This window comes from Cnephaeus nilssonii (assembly GCF_951640355.1).
Source record: "Cnephaeus nilssonii genome assembly, chromosome: 3".
Taxonomy (NCBI): Eukaryota; Metazoa; Chordata; class Mammalia; order Chiroptera; family Vespertilionidae; genus Cnephaeus; species Cnephaeus nilssonii.
Window position 1 is genome coordinate 109,254,391 of NC_137074.1, and position 15,401 is coordinate 109,269,791.

A 15,401-nucleotide genomic window follows, 5' to 3' on the forward strand; every position below is an offset into this window, starting at 1 on the left:
GGGCCTGATTTAAGACCCCTCTCTATTGTTCTGTCTGCCATGTCTCTGTTTCCTGCAGTATTCTTCTCTACAACACAACACCACGTGTGCAAGGAGACGGGATCTGGGTGGCTAAGGAGCTGTCAGGCTCCATGGCTTTGTATCTCTGTCTGAAAGTGCCCAGTATGAGACAATTGTGGTTCACCTCTATGATGTGTCCCTGCCAAGGTCACTGTCGCTCAGCTTCAGCTCATACTGCCCACTTTTGCAAGAATGCTCTCTAAATCTCTTTGCTCCTCCTGGCTGAAGAGGGTGTCAGGTACAACCAGATTCTTCCCCTTATTGGGTTCAGCTTCTCCTTAAGCCCCCAGCTTCAGGGTGCATCTGTAGCTCCTCTCAGTGTTTCTACATTCTTGCCTCCCCAGTTTGCTCCCACTTTCCCTCCTTTAACTGTTTCAATGCATGGTATATTTATACATGAACAGAGAATTCTTTGTTGTATTGTAGCTATTGAAATAGTTGAAACTTCAAGGGGAGATACCAAGGAGATCTCTCACACTGCCATTCCTCTGATGTCAATTAGTAGTCAGCAGAAGTTTAGAGTCTGAAGATTTTTGAAGAATATATTGTCTTTGGGTATTTACCTCTACCAACAAGGGAACAGATTCTTCTCTGGACAAAAAAAATAAAAAACAACCATGCTCCTTCCTGTGATAATCCTGCATCCTGGCCTGAGTCCTGCCTGGGAGTGAAGCCTGGGTAGACTTTTAAACATATAATAAAAATTCCAGTTTTCACTTAAGATAGGAAAAGTAAAATTAAAATGTACCTTTCAGATTGGCAATGAGAAAAGATTTGATAAATCATCACATTAGTAATGTAACACATTTTTCTGGTATTTAAATTGATTTAAACATTTTATAGTATAGTTTTGCAATGTATAGCAAAATAAATATGCATAAAACTTTGATCCAGTAATTATGGTTCCAAGAACTTAATACACAGGTACCCAAAGAAATACATATTGGTTCATTTTAGCATTGTTTGTAATAGCATACATTCAGAAACAATTTAAATTTTCATTATTATGCAGAGAGTTATATAAATTGTGGTGCAGCCAAAAAAGAGAATAAAGTTATATGAACTTAAATGTAATCAACATCAAGACATTTTAACAAAGAGTAACCTAAAATTACACACTAGATCAAATGGATTTAATTGTTATCTTCAGAGCATTTTACTACAAAGCAGCAGAATATACATTCTTTTCAAATGCACATGGAAACATTTTCTAAGATAGACAAAATGTTAGGACACAAAATAAGTCTCAATAAATTTCAGAAGTTTGAAATCATATCAAGCAGCTTCAATGACCATAATGGTATAAAAGTAGAAATCAATCACAGGAAGAAAACTGAAAAACACACAAGGACATGGAGGCTAAATAACTTTTTACTAAACAATGAATGGGTTTACAATGAGATAAAGGAAGTAATCACAAGATACATTGAAATGAATGAAAATGAAAATACAACAACCCAAAATCTATGTGACACAGCAAAAGCAGTCCTAAGAGGGAAATTCATAGTGTTATATTCCTACCTCAAGAAACAAGAAAAATATCAAACAATCTAACTTTATACTGAAAGGAACTAGAAAAAGAAGAACAAGCAAAGCTCAAATTAAGGAGAAGGAAGGAAATAATTAAGATCAAAGCACAAATAAATGAAATAGCATCTAAAAGAGAAAAGAAAAAAAATCAGTACAAAGGGTCAATGAAACCAAGAGCTGGTTCTTTGAAAAGATAAACAAGAATGACAAACCTTAACCAGACTTATCAAGGAAAAAAGAGAGATGGCCAAATAAGTAAAACCAGAAATGAAAGAGAAGTGACAATTGACTACAGAAATACAAGGGATTGTAAGAAAATATTATGAAAAATTATATACCAACAAATTAGACAATCTGGTTTCAATTTAAAAAATGGACAAAAGACTTGAATAGACATTTCTCCAAAGAGGACATACAGATGGTCAATAGATATATTAAAGTTGCTCAACATCACTAATCATCAGAGAAATGCAAATTAAAACCATAATGAGATATCACCTCACATCTGTCAGAATGTCTGTCATCAACAAATCATCAAACAACAAGTGTTGGTGAGATTGTAGAGAAAAGGGTACATTAGTTCACTGCTGGTGGGAATGCAGTTTGGTGCAGCCGCTATGGAAAACAGTATGGAGTTAATTACCAAAATAAAAAAATTTAAAAATGGAACTGCATTATGACCCAGTGATTACTCTTCTGGGATTTATCCAAAGAAACCTGAAACACTAAATCAAAAGAAAGTATGTACCCCTATGTTCATTGCAGCGTTATGTACAATAGGCAAGACTTGGAAGCAGCCCAAATGTCTGCAGGAAACCACGATCAACAGTAATTAATATAAATGCAAGAAGTCCATCAGAAGGCTGACCTGGGCTCCTTTGATATTCACAGGGTGAATATTTGCTTTTATTACCTACTGCTGACTCAGTGGCCTAAAGCAAACTCGCCACAACCTGATAATCTTATTGTTTACTAAACATGACCATTGATATGTTTGTTTGCATTCCTAAAAGGCAGTTGTGTATTCTAGTCTATAAAAGCAGCTGGGCTCTTCCCCAAAGCGGCCATAGGTGACCTCTGAAGATGGTCGCTATTCTCTAGACCCAGAAAACCCCACAAAATCATGCAAAATCGAGAGGCTCCAATCTCCGCGTTCACTTCAAGAACACGCATGAAACGGCCCAGGCCGTCAAGGGCATGCATATTCGGAAAGCCACCAAGTATCTGAAGGACGTCACCTTAAAAAAACAGTGCGTGCCTGTCCATCGTTATAATGGTGGCGTTGGTAGGTGTGCCCAGGCAAAACAGTGGGCTGGACACAAGGTCGGTGCCCCAAAAAGAGTGCTGAGTTTTTTCTGCACGTGCTGAAAAGTGCCGAGAGCAATGCTGAACTTAAGGGTTTAGATGTAGACTCTTTGGACATCGAGCACATTCAGGTGAACAAAGCCCCCAAGATGCGGCGAAGAATCTACAGAGCTCATGGGCGGATTAACCCATACATGAGCTCTCCCTGCCACATTGAGATGATCCTTACTGAAAAGGAGCAGATTGTTCCCAAACCAGAAGAGGAGGTGGCACAGAAGAAAAAGATGTCTCAGAAGAAACTGAAGAAACAAAATCTTATGGCCCGGGAATAAATTCAGCATAAAATAAATATAAATAAAAGTTAAAAAAAAAAACAACCCAAAAAACAAAAGCAGCTGGGAACGGAGACTCAGTGGAACTTGACTACTACAGTTAGGTTTTCCCTGGCTTCCCCCCATAATTTAGAAATTATTATTTCTTGTCTTGTGTTTTAATTTGCGTGTCAGCTCTTTCTCCAAGCCTTTGAACCCAAAAGCCACGCTGGCCGTGGCTTTTCACAAGTGTCCATCAGTAGATGAGTGGATAAAAAAGCAGTGGGACCAGCTAGACTGACCTATGTACCAGGAGGCCGTGGTTTAATTCCAGGTCAGCATATGCCCAGATTACGGGCTCAATCCGCAGTGTGGGGCTTTCAGGAGACAGTGGATCAATGATTCTCTCTCATCATTGATGTTTCTATCTCTCTCTCCCTCTCCCTTCCTCTCTGAAATCATTAAAAATATATTTTAAAAACAACCATTATTAAAAAAATTAAAAAAGCAGTAGTACATTTACACAATGGAATACTACTCTGTGGTAAAAAAGAAAAATGTGCCTTTTGCGACAGCATGGATGGACCTGGAGAACATTATGCTAAGTGAAATAAGCCAGTCAGAGAAAAACAAGTACCATATGATTTCACTCATATGTGGAATATAATGAGCAAACTGAACTACCAAGCAAAAAAGAGACAGACTCATAGATAGAGAACAGGTAGACTACTCTGGTCAGGGTAGGGGTGGAGGGAGGTATGCTGGGGATTGGAGGGATTGAGCAAAAAGAAAGAGAACTCATGGACAACAGTGTGGTGGTTGTGGGCGTGTAGAAGGATGGGTGGAGGTGGAAGAGGGTATGAGGGTGATAAAAGGTGATGGGAAAAATAAAAGAAAGGTAAAATATGAATCAGATCTGTTCATTCCACTGCAATTAGAACAAATTCCAAATGTTTTGCTATGGTCTTTAGGTCTGATCAGACCTCTGTCTTCATTTGTTGCCTTGTTTTTTGTTGTTTTTTTCATTCACTATGTCCCAGCCAAACATGACTTCTTTCTCTCCCTTGAGTATTCCAAACCCAGTGGCACACCAGGGCCTTTGTCCTTACTTTTCTGTCTTTCTGGATCTCTCCTCGCATATTTTTGGTTTAGTGTCTCCATTCATAGTTCAAATAGTTCAAAGGTCATCTTCTGAGAGAGGGTTACCCTGACTCTCATGTTTTTCTTAAACTTTTTTACTTCATAACTGTACTATCTAAATTTAATCTTAAATATTTGTTGACATGTTCTTAAATCTCATGCCACTAGAATATAATGTCCAGCAGTGTGTCCATCTGGTTTACTGCTGTATTTTCACCATCTGTAATAGTACCTGGTACATAATAGGTGCTCAGTAAACATTTGTTGAATTAATGAAATTATGCGTGAAAGGTAACTGGAGGCTAAAAGAATCACTGAACTTGTTACATGTATTACTAAGTAGTAATAGTAACTATTAAAGTATGAAATGTTTTATTTTTCAGGATTAATTGGAATTCTTCAAAATGCCAGGTAAGTTTTTGTGAATAAGTTTTAATATGCTTTATTTTCAAATGTGAATTTTGTGATTGCTTCCCCTAAAAATTGTAGATTTTGCCCTGGCCTGTATAGCTCACTGGATAGAGTGTTGGACCTTGGATTAAAGGGCTCCAGGTTTGATTCCAGTCAAAGGCATAAGCCTTGGTTGCAGGCTTGATCCTGGCTCCCAGTCGGGACCACGCAGGAGGAAGCCAATTGATGTGTCTCTTTCTCCCCCTTTTCCTTCCACTTGCTCTAAAAAAATCAATGGGAAAATATCCTCAGGTGAGAATCCTATCTAATAATAGACAAATATGCAAATTGACAATACCTCCGACACACCCACAAGCCACGCCCACAATCCAATCAGAGCGAGTATGCAAATTAACCCAAACCAAGATGGCTACAGTCACAAAGAGCAAGGTTTCCTAGGTAACAGAGGAAGCCAAGCTTTCCGCCTGCCCTTGCCAGGCCTAAGCCTCCACTCAAGCTACAAAGTTTCAATTATAGAAGGTAAACAAATTCAAACAAATGGCGGCAGAATGGAGCTTGAGAGAGCAGGCCAGGGTTGCCGCCGGCAACAGGGGAAGCAAAGCTTTCCGCACACCCTGGCCGGGCTCACCCGCTTAAGGCAACAAAGTTTCAATTATAACCCCAACACAAATGGCTGCCAGCCTCGGAGGGAGACCCAGGCTTGGCTCCGCTCCAGGCTACTAAGTTTCATTGTAGAAGGAAAATAAATTCCAGATACCAGAGCCTCCGCTTGGGTTGCCAGGGGGCATGGCCGGTCTGCAAACCACCACAGGCCCCTCGCTCAGGCCGCCCCACACCCCAAGGGGACCCCCACCTGATCCGGGACGCCCTTCAGGGCAAACCAGCTGGCCCCCACCCTTGTACCAGGCCTCTATCCTATCTAATAAAAGAGTAATATGCAGATTGATCATCACTGCAACACACAATATAGCTGCCCTCATGAGGTCAAAGATCCTGCCCCCATGTGGACACAAGATGGCCACCACAGATGGCCAGCAGGAGAGGGCAGTTGGGAGGCACCCAGCCTGCAAGGGAGGGCAGTTGAGAAGGACCAGGCCTGCAAGGGAGGGCAGTTGAGAGGGACCAGGCCTGCAAGGGAGGGCAGTTGGAGGTGATCAACCCTGCAGGAGAGGGCAGTTAGGAGTGACCAGGCTGGCAGAGGAGGGAAGTTGGGGGCAAACAGGCTGGCAGCGGAGTGGTTAGGGGGTGATCAGGCTGGCAGGTAGAAGCGGTTAGGGGCAATCAGGAAGGCAGGCAGGCAAGCAGTTGGGAGCCAGCAGTCCTGAATTGTGAGAGGGATGTCCGACTGCCCGTTTAGGCCCGATCCCACTGGGATCGGGGCTAAACGGGCAGTCGGACATCCCTCGAGGGGTCCCAGATTGGAGAGGGTATAGGCTGGGCTGAGGGACAACCCCCCTCCGTGCACGAATTTCATGCACCGGGCCTCTAGTTAGAAAATAATAATAATTAAAAAAATAAAAATGTATCCTCAGTGAGGATTTAAAAATTTTTTTGAAGTTTATTTCATTTTGAAGGTTTTTTTTATTAAGTATTTGGAGAGTATGTATTCATGTATATATGCTTATTTATACATATGAGCATTCCTTTCTATCTTTAACAAAAAGAGTTAAAAGGGATTTACATTGACATACATGTGTAGAAAGATCTCCAAAGTATGTGGGAAAATTTGGGTAAAGAAAAATACAAGTAGGAAAGTAAGTCTGCAAAGAGAGGTAGTAATGAAAAGCCTGTGACAGCAGCCTGTCTTCATAGAGGAGGGCTCAAAAGTAGCCCTGCATTATCAAGCAATGCAGGACATGATACAAGGAGAGAAACACACTGTTTTTGGGATGTGTGTGTGTGTGTGTGTGTTTGATTGTTTTTAGATAAAAGTCAGTTAAGAGAGTCAGAACTTTTCCTTATAATGAGTCTAAATAAAAGGTTCTCTGATTTAAACAACAGGAAAAGTGACTTGAATACTCCCTTGAAGCAATCAGGGTGACAGGTCTTTCAGGATGAATAGGGCAGAGTGTGAATCCCTAGAAATGTAGACTAAACCACCTCTAATTGAACTGCATCTGTCACCACTGGCTTTTAAACCATTTAGTATTTATCATGCTCTGTTTTGAATTTACTAAGTACTTACCCTGTTATGTTTTGAATTTATCTAAACAGCAATTTTCCAAAGTAGATTCATGAAAAATCGGATTCACTCTATATATGATTTTACATATTATGACAAAGAAATTTTGACAATGTGAAAGGAAGTTTATGTATATAGGAATCAGCATCAGAACAGCTGAAGCTAGTATCATGAAAGTTCCTTGCTTTGATTGTAGCACAGTGGTTTAATATTTTCTGTTTTAATCCATATTCAGCCTGAAAATCTATCAAATATTATAATAGGTTGATGTCTAATATACTTATGAATTATGTTTTTTGTATGAAATATGAGTGTATTTCTTATTGGTTATATGCAATGGTGCATGCCAACAAAAAAATATGAATGTATTCTATTATCGTATTATCATTTCCATTGCAAATCATGTGCCCCATCTCTCCCTAAAGGTGAAGTCCCCACATCCCCTGAGCAACCTACAGATGAAATGGGAAACCAATTAAAGTCACCTGATCCAAGGCCTGATGCCCCTCCAGACTATAATTCCCATTTTGTACCAGGTACATTAAGTATTCAGAAAGGCTTTTTCCTCTCTCCAGACAATGATACTAATATTTAAGATTGCTTTTAAAAATAATTAGGGTAGTGAGTGGAGGTGGAAGCAGCCAAAAAGGGGATAAATGGTGGTGGAACAAATAAAATAAAAATAATAATACTGCCTAGCCAGTGAGGCTCTGTGGATGAGCTTTGACCTATGAACCAGGAGGACACAGTTCAATTCCTGAATAGGGCATATGTCAAATTACAGGCTGGGGGTGCATGAGGCACCGAACAATGATTTTCTCTCAGCATTGATGTTTCTCTCTTCCTATCTGAAATCAATAAAAAGTCATTCAAAGAATATCCAAACATTCAAAGAATAACTAAAACCTATCCTCCTCAGGCTATTCCAAAAAATTCAAGAGGAAGGCGTATTTCCAAGCTCTTCATATGAAGCCAACATTACCCTAATCCAAAAACCAGTTAAAGACACTGCAAAGAAAGAGAATTACAGGCCAATATCCCTGATGAACATAGATGCTAAAATCCTTAACAAAATTCTAGCAAACCAGATCCAGCATTACATTAGAAAGTTCATACACCATGACCAAGTAGGATTTATTCTAGGGATGCAAGGCTGGTACAATATCTGCAAATCAGTAAATGTGGTACATCACATAATAAAATTGAGAGGCAAAAATGACATAATCATATCAATTACTGCAGAAAAGGCATTTGACAAAATAAAAACTCTCAGCAAGGTGGAAGTAGAGGGATCATACTTCAACATAATAAAAGCCATATATGACAAACCTACAGCCAATCATACTCAATGGGCAAAAACTAAAACCATTTCCCCTAAGAACAGGAACAAGACAGGGATGCCCACTTTCACCACTCCTGTTCAACATAGTACTGGAAGTGCTAGCCATAGCGATCAGACAAGAAGATGAAATAAAAGGCTTCCAAATTGGAAAAGAAATAAAACTGTCATTATTCTTGACGTGATATTATACATAGAAAACCCTAAAGACTCCACCAAAACGCTGTTAGACCTAATAAATGAATTCGGCAATGTTGCAGGATACAAAATTAACACCCAGAAATCTTTTTTATACACCAATAATGAATTCCTAGAGAGCAACTAAAAAAACAATCCCATTTACCATTACAACAAAAAAATTAAGATACCTTGGAATAAATTTAACCAAGGAGATGAAGGACCTGTACTCAGAAAATTACAGGACACTGAAAAAAAGAGATAGAGGAAGCCATTAGCAAATGGAAGAATATACCGTGTTCATGGATTGGTAAAATCAACATTATTAAAATGTCCATACTACCCAAAGCAATTTATAGGTTAAATGCAATCCCCATTAAAATACCAATGGCATATTTCAAAGACCTAGAACAAACTCTCCAAAAATTCATCTGGAATAAAGAAAGACCCAAATAGCTGTAGGAATCTTGAGAAGAACAAAGTTGGTGGGGTCACAATTCCGGATCCCTACAAAGCCATTGTTCTTAAAACTGCCTGGTACTGGCACAAGAACAGACATAGACCAGTGGAACAGAACAGAGAACCCAGAGATGGACCCAAGCCATTATGCTCAATTAATATTTGACAAAGGAGACAAGAGCATACAATGCAATCAAGACAATCTCTTTAATAAATGGTGCTGCGAAAATTGGACAGATACTTGCAAAAAAAATGAAACTAGACCACCAACTTACACCATACACAAAAATAAACTCAAAATGGATAAAGGACTTAAATGTAAGATGAGAAACCATAAAAATTTTAGAAGAATTCATAGGCAGCAAAATATCAGCCATATGTCCTTGCAGTATTTTTCCTGATTCAGATCCTAGGGTAATAAAAATATTAAGGAGACTACCTCAAAATAAATAGCTTTTGCACAGCAAAAGAAACCATCGGCAAAACAACAAGAAAGCCCATTACATTGGAGAACATATTTGCCAATGGTATCACAGATAAGGGTATAATCTCCAAAATTTATAGGGAACCCATACAACTTAACTAAAGGAAGATAAACAATCCAATCAAAAAATGGGCAGAGGATTTCAATAGACACTCTCTGAAAGAGGACATACAGAAGGCCAAGATACATATGAAAACATGCTCAAAGTCACTAATCATCTGAGAGATGTAAATCAAAACAACAATGAGGTACCATCTCACATCTGTCAGAATGACTATCATCAACAAATCAACAAACAAGTGCTGGTGAGGATGCGGAGAAAAAGGAACCCTTTTGCACTGTTGGGAATGCAGACTGGTGCAGCCACTGTGGAAAACAGTATGGCATTTCCTTAAAAAATTAAAAATGGAACTTCCATTTGACCCAGTAATACCACTTCTAGGAATATATCCCAAGAAAACAGAAACACCAATCAGAAAGGATATTGCACCCCTATGTTCATAGCAGCACAATTTACAATAGCTAACATTTAGAAATGATGTTGGGAAAATTGGACAGATCCATGTAAAAAAATGAAACTACCAACTTATTCCATTCACAAGAATAAACTCAAAATGAATAAAACACTTAATTATAAGTATGAAATCATAAAAATCCTAGAAGAAACGATAGGCAAGCAAAATCTCAGACATTTCTTGTACCAATATGTTTATGGTAGATCTACTAGGACAAAGGAAACTAAGGAGAAAAATAAAGAAATGGGACTACATCAAAATAAAAAGCTTTGCAGAGCAAAATAAGCCATCAACCAAACGAAAAGGGAGCCCAGTATATAGGAGAACATATTTGGCAATGATACATCTGATAAAGGGTTAATATCCAAAATATATAAGGAACTCGTGCAACTTAACAAAAGAAGACAAACAATTCAGCTAAAAAAATGGGCAAAGGACCTTGGGGGCGATCGGGCTGGCAGGAGAGGGCAGTTGGGGGCCATCGAGCCAGCAGGGGAGCAGTTAGGCGTCAATCAGTCTGGCAGGGGAGTGGTTAGGGGGTGATCAGGCAGGCAGGCAGGCGAGCAGTTAGGAGCCAGCAGTCCCAGATTGTGAGAGGGAGGTCTGACTGCTGGTTTAGGCCCAATTCCTGCCGTCGGACATCCCCCAAAGGGTCCCAGATTGGAGAGGGTGCAGGCAGTGCTGAGGGGTACTGCCCCCCCACCCCCCATGCACGAATTTCGTGCATTAGGCCTCTTGTTTTTTATAAAAATAAAAGGAAGTGATTTTGCAATGAGTAAAATTTTTTATATTAAAAACTAGAGGCCCAGTGCATGATTGAATCATGCACGTGTAGGGTCCCCTACACGCTTTCGCTTTTCGCGGTGGAGCTGGGTGCCTGTCCGCTGGTGCACCAGGCTTTTCAGAAGCCTCCGGCTCGGCGGAGGCTTCTGAAAGTCCTGGTGCCGGAGCAGACAGGCACCCAGCTCCCCCACTTTTGATGGTTCGCGGCCGCTGAGGGGGGCTACCCTGCTGTTGAGAGGTGCAGGGGGCGGGACTCCTGCCCCCTGCGCCTCTCAACGGCCGGCCACTGAGGGGGGCTGCCGCGGACACCTGGCTACCCTGCCGTTGAGAGGCGCAGCTGGGTGTCCGCGGCAGGCCCCCTTAGCGGCCGCGGATCTGGCCATTGAGAGGCACAGGGGGCGGAAGTCCCGCCCCCTGCACCTCTCAACAGCAGGGTCGCCCCCCTCAGTGGCAGCGGATCCGTGCCTCTCAATGGCTGAATAGGCCACCCCGAGTCCCGCCCCCCAGCCTCCCACTGCCCAATCGTGGGCGTAGCGGAGTGATGGTAATTTACATGTTACTCTATTATTAGATAGGATATTTTTCTAAAGAAAAAATTTCACCAGGATTATATTCAAACTAGAGGCCAATTGCACGAAATTTGTGCATGGGGTTGTGTGTCCCTCAGCCCATCTTGGGCCCTCTTGCAATTCGGGAACCCTCACTCCTAAATGCTCGCCTGCTCCCTCCTAACTGCCCACCTGCTCGCTCCTTAACTTCCTGGCTCGCCGCTCCTTACCTACCTGCTTGCTCCTTAGCTCTTGGCTTGCCACTCCTCAGTGCTGCTGCGGAGGCGGGAGAGGCTTCTGCCACCGCTGCTGCACTTGCCAGCCCAGAGCTCTGCTTCTGGCTGAGCGGCGCTCCCATTATGGGAGTGCACTGACCACCAGGGGGCAGCTCATGTGTTGAGCGTCTGCTCCCTGGTGGTCAGTGCGCATCATGGCAACCAGTCATTCTGATCGTTCCAGTTGTTCTGGTCGTCCTGCCATAACGACCACTGGACTTTTATATATATAGATTCATTTTAATGAAAGGTTAGAAGAAACCTCGGTGTCCACAGGATAATGGCAGAGAAGTTGTTTTGACCTAGATGTATGTTCTTTAGAGCTCAGGTAGCCTTTGCCCCTGCAGTGTTTTCTATAAACAGCAGGGCTTTCTTTTTCTGTTTACCTCATGTATATGCATATTATGTGGCTCTGACCCTGCTTTCCCTGCTAAATCTGTGGTTTTGACAATCTGAAATTATAATCTTACTGTAGTTCATCATTTCTCTGTAATTTTATTTCACTGTTGTTCTACATAAGCAATCTTATTTTCACCAGTCGCTATCCTAGCATCGAGATTCCACTAGAACAGACGTTTCACCATTTCTAAGATGTAAACACTGATTATCAGTCATATTCTGGTCATCTAGGAAAGTGTTTATTCTTCAGTATATCAAAAAACTGACAAGAGTGTAGGAGACATCCTTCTAATTAAATGACTAGATAAGTTGAAATATATTATGATGCAGAGCATACAACTAATGAATTTTGTTATGAAATAGTAACAAATTTTCTGTGATCACCCCTTAGTGGCTGAATTATCTACTTTCTTATGGTAATACAGATTAGTCCCTGTGATTCACATTAAGTAACTTGAAATACTATACTTAAAATATTTGACTTAATTCAACTACAAAATTTCCATTTGCATTATAGTATCGGATATGTATTCTTTTCCAAAATTATGTTGTTTCATGTATGTTTGAAATGATACTTAATAAAGAAACCTTAGTTTTATGTAGTCTATTTAAAGTGAAAATGACATAATTTCTTGCAACAAAAAAGGATAATATTCAAAATAACTAACAGCACAAATCCTACAAGGCAGTATTTCTCACACTGATATTGGTAGGACAGACTTTTTTTTTCACAGTTACATTTTAACTTTTTTATGCTAAGAACACTTTAGATCTACTGCCTTAGTAAATATCAGTATACAAAACAGTATTATTAACTACTAGAGGCCCGGACATCTCTTTCACAATCCAGGACCGCTGGCTCCTAACCACTTGCCTGCCTGCCTGCCAATTGCCCCTAACTACTTCTGCCTGCCAGCCTAATCGCTTCCTAACCGCTCCCCTGCCAGCCTGATCACTCACAACTGCCCTCCACTGCTGGCCTGATCGCCCAACTGCCCTCCCCTGCCAGTCTGATCGCCCCCAACTGCCCTCCCTCCCCTGCCGGCCTGATTGCCCACATCTGCCCTCCACTGCTGCAACCCGCCTCCTCTGCACAAGGCAACGGAGATGCCAGGACCGTCATCCTCCGTGCCGCACTGAGCCATGGGACCCACAGGCCTCAGTGTGCGAAGCTGCTGCCAGGCCCCACCTGTGCTGTGCGCGCAGCCATCTTGTGACGGCCATCTTTTGAAAATGTGAGGGAGTGACGCCACTTAGGCTATTGTTAGTATAGATAGTTACCATGCTCAGAACTCATTCATCTTTCTTCTTACTTTAAATAATTTTTATTTTTCCATTATAGTTGACATACAATATTATATTAGTTTCAGGTATACAACCCAGTGATTAGACATTATATAACTTACTAAGTGGTCATCCCAGTGAATCAAGTACCCATCTGACACCATACATGTTATCACAATATTACTGACTACTAAAGGCCCGGTGCACAAAATCGTGCACTCAGGGGGGTCCCCCAGTCCAGCCTGCTCCCTTTTGCAGTCCAGAAGCCCTCGGGGGATGTCCAACTCCCGAGGGGAGCTGGCCTAAGCTGTTAGTCAGACATCTTTAGCAATGCCATGGAGGTGGGAGAGGCTCCCAGCACCCCCCACTGCACTCACCAGCCGTGAGCCCAGCTCCTGACTGAGCGGCGCTCCCCTGGTGGTCAGCGCGCGTCAGTGACTGGTCGTTCTGCCATCGGGCCGAAACTGGCTCTCCAACATTCCCCGTGGTGTCCGGATTGTGAGAGGGCACAGGCTAGGCTGAGGGACCCCACCAGTGCACAATCAGGGCCGGGTAGGGATGCAGGAGGTTGGCCAGCTGGGGAGGGACCGCAGAAGGGCTACAGGGCATGTCTAGCCTGTCTCACTCAGTCGTGATCGGCTAGACACCAGCAGCAAGCTAACCTACCAGTTGGAGAGTCTGCCCCCTGGTGGTCAGTGCACATCATACCAACTGGTCAACTGGTCGACTCTCTGCTCCCTGCTGGTCAGTGAGCAGTTGAGAAGCCTTAGCATATCATTAGCATATTACACTCTGATTGGTTGAATGGATGACCAGACACTTATCATATTAGGCTTTTATTATATGGGATTATATAGGATATTCCCGATGCTGTACTTTACATCCCCGTGACTATTCTTTAACTACCAATTTGTACTTTTTAATTCCTTCACCTTGTTAATCCATCCCCCCAAACCTCCTACCTTCTGGCAACTGTCAGAATCTTCTCTGTGTCTGTGAGACTGTTTCTGTCCTTGTTTATTTTGTTTTTTAGATTCCACATATAAGTGAAACCATATGGCATTTGTCTTCCTCTGTCTGACTTATTGCACTCAGCACAATACTCTACTTCATCCATGATGTGCAGATGGCAAAATTTCATTCTTTTTTTTTTATGGCTGTCATAGTCCATTGTATATATGCACCACTTCTCTATCTGTTCATCTATTGACAGACACTTAGGTTGCTTCCATATCTTCGCTACTGTAAATAATGCCACAGTGAACATGTGGATGGATGCATGTGTCATTTTGATTCATGTTCGGCATTTCTTTGAGTAAATACCCAGAAGTGGAATTGTTGGGCCCTTCTTTTTCTCTTATTATATACCCTTTGTTTTAAAGTCTGTTTTGTCTGGTATAAATATTGGACTTGAGCTTTTATTTTTTGTTTTTGTTTTTCATTTTCATGAAATCTCTTTTTTCATCCCTTTACTTTCAGTCTGTGTCTTTCGATCTGAAGTGAACCTCTTGTAGACATCATATGTAAGGAAGGGTCTTGTTTTGTTATCTACTCAGCTACCTTGTGTCTTTTTATTGGAGCATTTAATCCATTTTCATTTGGTATTGCCATTTTATTATTCATATTTTTTATTATTTTTTCTTATTCTTAAAGAAGACCCTTTGACATTTCTTGTAACACTGATTTGGTGGTGATTCATGAACTCTGTAAATTTTTTCTTGTCTGGAAAGCTCTTTTTCTGTCCTTCAATTCTAAATTATAACTTCTTTCTTTAAATAAGTGTGGGATACTCTACTTATACAAAGTTAAACATGTTTTGCTTTGTTTTCCTGCAGAATGAAACAGAACCTTTAATGGCAATTTTAGAGCTCAAAGGGGAGTATAAAATGCCAGTTTTCTACATATAATTTGTCATATTTTTTTTTTCATTTCTCATAACCTCTCTGGATAATATATACTTTTATAAGTAAATAATTTGATTACACAAATTTGTATATGATATTTTTAGACAATTCAATAAATAATAGTTGGGAACTGTGATTCCTCATAAAAAGTAATGGGTAGAACAAGTAGGTACACAATTAGAAAGGAAATAAAAGCCACAAATAACCCTATAAAACAGACATGTATGTATACAATGCTCTACCAAACAATAGCAGATACACATTTTTCTCAAGTGCACATATGACTTTCTGCAGG

General features: G+C 41.0%; 1 protein-coding gene and 1 pseudogene across 2 annotated transcripts in view; both read left to right on the plus strand.

Annotated features, from left to right (window-relative positions):
- The window catches only part of PLSCR4 (phospholipid scramblase 4), a 54,483-nt gene that overhangs the window by 17,505 nt on the left and 21,577 nt on the right, over positions 1-15,401 (plus strand). Inside the window, exons 2-3 of the mRNA XM_079766426.1 lie at positions 4,730-4,757; positions 7,365-7,475. Of these exons, the coding sequence (XP_079622552.1) occupies positions 4,751-4,757; positions 7,365-7,475 (118 nt within the window). The 5' untranslated portion in view covers positions 4,730-4,750. The remainder of the gene's footprint in view (positions 1-4,729; positions 4,758-7,364; positions 7,476-15,401) is intronic.
- LOC307097302 (large ribosomal subunit protein uL22-like) lies at positions 2,251-3,333 on the plus strand (annotated as a pseudogene). The gene has a single exon. The product of its transcript is annotated as a large ribosomal subunit protein uL22-like (transcript).